The 8,792-nt window shown below is 44.0% G+C and overlaps 1 protein-coding gene across 3 annotated transcripts in view; it reads left to right on the top strand.

Moving 5' to 3' along the window:
* The first annotated feature begins 3,421 nt into the window (after window positions 1-3,421).
* Window positions 3,422-8,792, top strand: part of LOC132824861 (host cell factor 2-like) — a 74,607-nt gene continuing 69,236 nt past the window's right edge. For all 3 annotated transcript variants that reach the window (XR_009645721.1, XM_060839659.1, XM_060839658.1), the window contains exon 1: window positions 3,422-3,602. Coding sequence is in view for 2 of the 3 variants with exons in the window: in XM_060839659.1 (XP_060695642.1) it covers window positions 3,443-3,602 (160 nt within the window). In the remaining variant the exon portion in view is untranslated. The remainder of the gene's footprint in view (window positions 3,603-8,792) is intronic.

Here is an 8,792-nt window from a genome sequence, read left to right as displayed (position 1 = left end):
GAACTGGCAAGTAACAGTATCAAAGATGGCATTTATAAACCACAAGGATAACTTTGTTTGTAAGTTGAGTCACGTTTGTCTGCAAACTGGAACTTTTAAATGATTTAATATATGAACATTTGAATTGCTGAGAAAATACACAGATGTATTTGATCTTTGCCACATCAGAAATTACTTATGACCTTGTAAAGCCTCAGAGAGGTTTGCTTAATTTGGCATTTATGTTGGTTGACTTTCATAACTTATCAGTTAAGATTTCTGTTTGTACTGTAAATACAAAATTAGTTCCATAAGAAGTGGAAATATAAAACAGAGCCCTTATATAGAACACAAAATTGCAAATGCACAGCATATAGGTCACAGATAGATATTGAATGCCTAATGTACAAAGATTAGGAGACAGATACGCAATTGGATGCCTGAAAATGAACTGACAGGACATAATGTATGACTCAGTGGCATACAATGTGAAATTTCACATGTTGCAAACAGGAAATTATGCAGTGCAGTAGATAGAAATAGATAAATTGATGCATTACATTTACTATATTGCCATCAAATCCCCATAGCACAGTTCCCGTAAGCTATACCATGCATTACTTGACAGGAATAGGAACATTATAGGGTGGCACGGTGGCTCAATGGCTCAGTGGTTAGCACTGCTGCGTCACAGCACCACGGTCCCAAGTTCAATTCCAGTCTTGGGGAACTGTTCGTGTGGAGTTAGACACATTCTCCCTGTGTCTGCGTGGGTTTGCTCCTGTTTCCTCCCACAGTCCAAAGATGTGCAGGTCAGGTGAATTGGCCATGTTAAATTGCCCATAGTGCTAGGTGCATTAGTCAGAGGGAAATGAGTCTGGGTGGGTTGCTCTTCAGAGGGTCGGTGTGGACTGGTTGGGCTGAAGGGCCTGTTTCCACACTGTAGGGAATCTAATCTACTATTTTGTATATTGCTCCTAAGGTGTAAGTAGAGTCATAGAGATGTACAGCACAGAATTAGACCCTTCGGTCCAACTTATCCATGCCGACCAGATATCCTAAATTAATCTAGTCCCACTTGACAGCACTTGGCCAATATCCCTCTAAAGCCTTCCTATTCATATACCTATCCAGATGCCTTTTAAACATTTTAACTGTACCAGCCTCCACCACTTTGTCTAGCAGATCATTCCATACATGCACCACCCTCTGTGTGAAAAAGTTGTCCCTTCAAAATTTTTCCCCTTTTACCCTAAACCTATGGCCGCTGGTTCTGGACTCCCCACCCCAGGAGAAAAAAAAACCTTGTCTATTTATCCTATCCATGCCCCTCATGATTTTATAATCTTTCATAAGGTCACCCCTCAGCCTCAGATGCTCCAGGGAAAATAGCCCCGGCCTATTTAGTCTCTCCCTCTAACTCAAACCACCCGCCCCCCTCAAACCTGGCAACATCGTTGTAAATCTTTTCTGAACCCTTTCAAGTTTCACATGATGTGGAGGAGCCGATTGGAGTATACTTCACTTGATGAAGGAACAGTGCTTCGAAAGCTTTAAATAAATCTTTTGGATGTAGGGTTGCTCGCTGAGCTGGAAGGTTTATTTCCAGACATTTCGTAACACATCTTCAGTGGGCCTCAGGTGAAGCAATGCTGAAAATTCCTGCTTTCTATTCATATGTTTGGGTTTCTTTGGGTTGTTGATGTCATTTCCGGTGGTGATGTTATTTCCTGTGGTGAAGTCACTTCCTGTTCCTTTTCTCAGGGGATGGTAGATGGGATCTAACTCGATATATTTGTTGATAGAGTTCCAGTTGGAATACCATGCTTCTACGAATTCTCGTGCGGTCTTTGTTTGGCTTATCCTAGGATGGATGTGTTTTCCCAGTCAAAGTGGTGTCCTTCCTTAACTGTATGTAGAGATGTACAGAGGTGCTCCAGTTTCCTCCCACAATCCAAAGATGTGCATGTTAGGTGAATTGGCCATGCTAAATTGCCCATAGTGTTCAGGGATGTGTAGGTTGGGTGCATTAGTCAGGGGTAAATATAGGGTAGGAGAATGGATCTGGTTGGGTTACTCTTCAAAGGTCTGGTGTGGACATGTTGGGCTGAAGGGCCTGTTTCCACACTGTAGGAATTCTAATTCTAAAAGTGTGACACTCCCTTTTCACAGCTTTAAAGTGTCAGTTTTGATTTTGGGCTGAAATCGTAAAGCAGAATTAGCACATGGACCCTTCTGATTTAGTGCAATAATGCTATCAGAAGAGTTAAGGCTAATGTCCAATGTCTATTTACTAAATAGCAACCAAAACTGTACCATCTTGATAATATACAGGGTTGTCTGCATCGATGTTTTCCTTTGACTTCTTGGAATGTAGAATTTATAAGGTTAAATAAATGGTCACAGACAATCCTAGTTGTCATGTCGGGAAAGACAACGTGAAAACAATTTTGCTATGATGTCGCAAGTTGCACATCACCTGGGTTTAAATACCACAGTGTGGGTAGAGTTAGAACACTCTTGAAGAAAACACTATAGGATATACCAGAGTGACTACCTGAAAGAGACATAGAGCACAAGAACATGAACACTCAAAGAAAGATAGCTCAGTCTTTATATAATGTAATTATGTCAGAGCTTCATATAAGATTAGCATTTACAACAGTATTTAGTATAAAGTAAAACAAAGTGTTACTTTGAAGGTAAGCCTGAAGGCAGTAACAAAGGGAGATTGTTGGAGAAACTCAGTACGTCTAGAAGCGTCTATGGACAAAAACCAGAGTTAATGTTTCGGGTTCTTCAGTTTCGCCTTTTTTTGTTTCAGATCTTCAGCATATGCAGTTCGTTGTTTTATTTTAGAATGAAGCCATCCCTTGATTGCCTTCCCTTCCATCAGTCTGTTTCGAACTGAAGACGTGTAGTTTGGTAATAAAAAAAACACAGGCCAAAGGAGGAGCCGGTGTTGGACTCACTGGACACAGTTAAAAACCACACAACACCAGGTTATAGTCCAACAGGTTTATTTGGAAGCACTAGCTTTTGGAGCGCTGCTCCTTCTTCAGGTAGTTGGGGAGCAGGACCATATGATCTTAAAATGAACATTAAAATGAACATGGTCTTATGGTCCTGTTCCACAATCACCTGATGAAGGAGCAGCGCGTCGTAAGCTAGTGCTTCCAAATAAACCTGTTGGACTATAACCTGGCGTTGTGTGATTTTTAACAGAAGACTAATAATTATTTTAGAAAGCAACATTCAGCTCCTCAAAAGCCTACATGAAGATAAAATACCCTGTGGTTGAGTATAATGGATGTGAGATGGAGGGTGTCATTCATGTATTGGCCAGAGGGGGCGCGGTTGGGGATGAATGAGGTGCACTCTGGGGCGGAGGAGGTCTAGCCGCGGTGCCCCCTGGTCAGAGGAAGGTCTGGGCCGCGGTGCACTCTGGGCAGGGTGCAGTAAGATGGCGGCTCCCTCTCCCAAATGGAGACGGGTAACCGGAGCCACCGGACCGGTCCCGCGGCCCCGACACGGTCACCGGGTGGTGGCGATCAAAGAGTTGATGATCATATTCGGCGGCGGCAACGAGGGGATCGTGGACGAGCTGCACGTCTACAACACCGGTGGGTGAGAGGACGGTGTTGTGTGGTGAGACAAAAAAAGACCCTCCTCGGAGCGGGAGGGAAGGCGCCATTGGTGCCAGTGTCCAAGATGGCGGCGGCGGCTGGCGCCCAGCGGGCCCCTGTTTCAAACAGAACCCCGGCTGTTCCCCGGCGGCCGAAGGGTCCCCGCGAGGGTGGGAGCGCAGAGGCTCGGAGCTAGGGCCGTGCCTCGCCCTTCGGTGCGGTCCCCGGCCGCTGACAGCGCGGAGGGCGGCTGGTTTACCGCCTGGGAAGTGGTGGGGGGGATAGATCCGGGGAGGGAGGGAGGGGGGGGCGGTTTAGGGGTGAGGGGAGGGGGTGAGGATACAAGAGATTGAGGGGTGAGGGGGGTGTCGAGCCTGTGCTCGGAGTGAGGTGACCCCCCCCCCCCCGGTAACTGTCACAGGCACCTCAGGGTGGGGGTGGGGGGAGGGAGGGAGGCGGTACAGGACAAGGCGGAGGAGCCAGCGCCACTATGGCCGCCCGACTCTCTCCTTTATTCTTGTCATTTTAATAACATGCTGTTACCCACAGCAGCCCGGCTGTGTCTTTTTTCTTATATATTACATATATCTACTGGGGGGAGGAGAGGGAATCTTTTTTGTTGTTGACAGTGGGAGGGACTTGGTTCCGGGGTTCGGTTCAGGGAGAGGCGGAGCTCCGACTCCACTCGAGATCGAGCGCCTGTCTTTTGTTTACACCGGGGCTGGGCTGAGCCCTGGATCTTTCACCCTCCCCATTCCAGCGCCCCCGGAGAGCTGAATGCACCCACCGCTAGATGTGACACACAACGGGACGTTGCCACTTCTCCCACCCACCGCCCCGCCATTCAGTGCCCTCTTACAGCTTTGAGACATGAAAGGCGAACGTTCAAAATCCCTATCACTTGATGAAGGAGCGTCGCCCCGAAAGCTGGTGTGCTTCCAATTAAACCTGTTGGATTATAACCTGGTGTTGTGTGATTTTAAACGTTGAAAATCCCGTCCTGGTCCTTTAAGTCGCTCCTTTAAAACCCCCAGCCTTTTTGGTCACCCGAGAATGTGTTTACCTGTACGTGACTCCATGTCACATTTTGTGTGATTGTCGTTCATGTGAAACGGCTTTGAGATGTTATCTTGTTCAGGGCAGTATGGGAATGCAAGTAGGAACAAATTACTGCAGATACTGGAATCCATTCTGAGAGCAACAAATGCTGGGGATCACAGCGGGTCAGAAAGTATCCACGGCGAGAGAGTAAGTTAACGTTTCGTGTCTAGTTGAAGAGGCTCGAAATGTTAGCTTACTGTCTCTCCGTGGATGTTTTCTGACCCGCTGTGATCTCCAACATTTGTTTTCAATCGAAATGCAATTATTTAAAAATTATGCAAGCTTCTGTTGTAGCAATTTGATTATGTTTGGGCGGGAAGTGTGACATTTTAAAGGCTGAATACCTTCGTGTAATGGAGGATGCACCATATTGTTCATCCTTTTCACTCGTTCCTTGTTTACATTTTTTGACGTGTCTTCAGATTTGCTGCTTGAAGCTAGCCCAGGAGCTGACATTTTGTGCAGGGCTCCCCCTGCTGTGAATCTCTCCATGAATGAGAATTGCTGTTCATGACCCGCTCCAATCCCGACGTTACTGAAGTTGAAATTTCTTATTATCGCACCAAGATGGGTTCTTGCTGAAGCCCTCTACTTTGTCACTTAACCTACTGCGAATACTCTTACAAGGATGCCTTCCTTGAAGCTCTCTTCCTCTCTCTAGATCTCCTGCTCCTTGGATGCTGCCTGACCAGCAACACATTTTTCAGCTCTGACCTCCAGCATCTGCAGTGCTCACTTTCTCCTAGTTGATTTTAATCTACTGCGAATCCTCTTGCAAGGATGCCTTCCTTGAAGAAGTTCTCTTCCTCTCTCAACATCTCTCCTTGGATGCTGCCTGACCTGCTGTGCTTTTCCAGCAACACATTTTTCAGCTCTGATCTCCAGCATCTGCAGTACTCGCTTTCTCCTAGTTGATTATAACCTACTGCGAATCCTCTTGCAAGGATGCCTTCCTTGAAGAAGCTCTCTTCCTCCCTCTACACTTCCCTACCTTTTACCTTAGCCTGCTTGGCACACTTTCTTCATTCCTGAAGAAGGGCTTATGCCCGAAACGTCGATTCTCCTGCTCTATGGATGTTGCTTGACCTTCTGTGCTTTTCCAGCAACACATTTTTCAGCTTTGTCACTTAACTGCCAGTTTCAAAGCAGAACACGCATTGAAAAATGGCAATATGACAGCATTAGGGTTACAAAAACTGAAGATACTGCAATAGTAGATCAGTATTGAGATTAAAAGTTAATACTGACTGATCTGTGGCGCGAATTGTAGTCGTTTGAGTTGCAGGATCTTTTTTTCAAAGTACTGAGGTAATTTTTTAACATTTAATTTGAACATACTCCCTTTTACATCCTGAATTGCCACCTCATACAAATTTAGTATCAGCCTAAGCACGTCGAGATAAGTTATAACATTTAATAGTATGTTTGTTTACAAACAGTTAATATTAAACTTAAATAAAATACTCAGTATTGAACTTTTGTGTCTTATGGATACTTGATTGCATTTGAAACATTTCATTTGGAGATTTTTAAAGAATGTATACATACATTAGAATTTGCACTATTTTCTCAGTTTGTTATAGTTAAAAAAGAGTTTATAGTCCAATAAGTTTATTTGGAAGTACAAGTTTTCAGATTGCTGCTCCTTTGTCAAGTCACTAGCTGTGATTTTTTACTTTATCCACCCCAGTCCAACATGGACACCTCCACATCTTGACCTGGGTGGGGGTGGAGGAATGGGGTAGAGCATTTAACCATTTGAGTTTGTCCATTCAGTGAGCTGATTTGTTGCACAACTTGACATACCTGTTTTCGCGTCCATACCTTTAGGTGATAAAGAATCTGTGGATGTTACATTTAAATATTTTTTAAAAAAACCTAATGTTAATTGCCATTTTCAGAAGACAGTTCCAGATTTCTGTCACCTTTTGCATTAATTCCTAAAGGCCTTGTCACTGATATTTAGATTGTGCTCCCAGGTTCAAGACTCTAAGTCAATGGAAGTAGTTTCACGCAATCTGCCCTATCTGTTCAATTTAATACCTTTAAAATATTGATCAAATCTTCTCTGACCTTTCCAAATTTCAGAGAGTGTAATTCTACTTTTTGTATTCTCTCCTTGGATTTGAAGGATTCTCATTGCTTTGACAGATGCACATTCTGCGAATAAGGGTGAAAACACCAATTTATAGTTTGATGTCATCTTGTGTGACACTAAACCAAGTCTCTGAAAAAGAGTCACACTGGACTTGAAATATTAACTGCTTCTCTGTCCACAGATGCTGCCAGACCTGCTGAGATTTTCCAACATTGTCATTGTTTTAGACAAAATCTTCATTTGTGTAACACATTGCAGATTGTGCACATGAGGGTCAGTTGTGGCAGTGGCTTTGATTTTTGAGACAACTCAGCTCTCTTTCTGAAATCTGTGAGTGAGCCCACTAAATGCTGATCTTGTTTTTGCCAAGCAATAATTTATCATCGTGGAGAATCTCCTAAGATAGCAAAATCTCTACTGAACAGTACTGTGTTTTGTTGACTGTAGGATTTGGATTACATGGTGGGAGTTGCCAATCCAACATCCTTGCAGTTTAAACATTAAGAATTATGTTGGCAAGCTTCTGAACTCCCACCAAGCTTGTCATCACCTTCCAGAGGCATTGACTCGATTCTATGAAATCCCTGGCATCCTGCTTATGTGAGCCTAGTGATTGCAAACTGGAAAGCATTACAAATGAGCCAAAACCTCTCCACTGCCTTTGCATATAGATGGATCGCTGGTAGTTAATTAGGTGTGTTGTGGAACTGTACTGTTCTAATTTAAATGCACTGCGTTTGTTAGGAAGCACATGCCTGTGCTACTGAAATGATAAAAGATAAATATGACTCAAGCATCCTTAATTTTTTATGAAAACCGACCTCAACACAATCAAGATTCAGAACCCATTTCTGACTGGTATTTATGCCACAATTTTGCTTTGTGCTTGGAAGTGCAGGATAAAATGGGGCTGAATCAGCATGGTTTCATTAAGTGGAGGTTATGCCTGACACATCTGATGGAATTCTTTGAGGAGGTAATGAGCAAGTTAGACAAAAGGAGGCCAGTGGACGTGATCTATTTGGATTTCCAGGAGCCTTGAACAAAGTGCCACACAGGAGGCTGATAAATAAGAGCCTGTGGTATTAAGAACAAATCAAGATGAAGATTGGCAGGAGGCAGTGTTTGGGGATAAAGGGGTCTTTTTCAGGATGGCAGCTGGTGACTCATGGAGCTCTGCAGAATCAGTGTTAGGACTGTAACTATTTACATTATATGTTAATGATTTGGATTAAGGAATTGAGGGCATTGTTGCTAAGTTTGCAGATGACACAAAGATGGAGGGTAGAGGAAAAAGGGAGGCTGTACTAAAACCTGGACAGTCTAGGAGAGTAGCAGGTGGTGCACAATGTGGGAAGTGTGAGGTTTTGGTAGGGAAAATAGAGTTGCATGCCATTTTCTAAAGGAGGATAGGCTTTGGAAATCTGAGGCTCCAAGGCACTTTGGGGTTTAGGATTCTCAAAGTTAATGTGCAGGTTCAGTTGGCAGGTGGGAAGGCATACACAATGTTAGCATTCATTTTGGGATGGCATGGCGGCTCAGGGGTAAGGATTGCTGCCTCACAGTGCTGGGGACTCAGGTTCGATTTCAGCCTCAAGCGATTCTGTGTGGAGTTTGCACATTCTCCTTGTGTCTGTGTGGGTCTCTGCCAGGTGCTCCGATTTCCTCCCACAGTCCAAATATGTGCACCTCCGATTTCAATGTCATCTGCAAATTTACTAACTATACCTCCAATGTTTGCATTCAAATCATTTCTATAAATGATGAAAAGTGGTAGACCCAGCACTGATCCTTGTGACACACCACTGGCCACAGGCTTCTTATCTGAAGAGCAGATTACAATGGGATCTTGATCATATGGGCCAATTGGCTGAGAAGTGGCAGATGGAGTTTAATTTAGATAAATGTGAGGTGCTGCGTTTTGAAAAGCAAATCTTAGCAGGACGTATACACTTAATGGTAAGGTCCTAGGGAGTGTTACTGAACAA

This window comes from Hemiscyllium ocellatum, chromosome 19 (assembly GCF_020745735.1).
Source record: "Hemiscyllium ocellatum isolate sHemOce1 chromosome 19, sHemOce1.pat.X.cur, whole genome shotgun sequence".
NCBI lineage: Eukaryota > Metazoa > Chordata > Chondrichthyes > Orectolobiformes > Hemiscylliidae > Hemiscyllium > Hemiscyllium ocellatum.
Note: the sequence above shows the minus strand (reverse complement) of the source record. Positions and strands in the feature narration are given on the sequence as shown.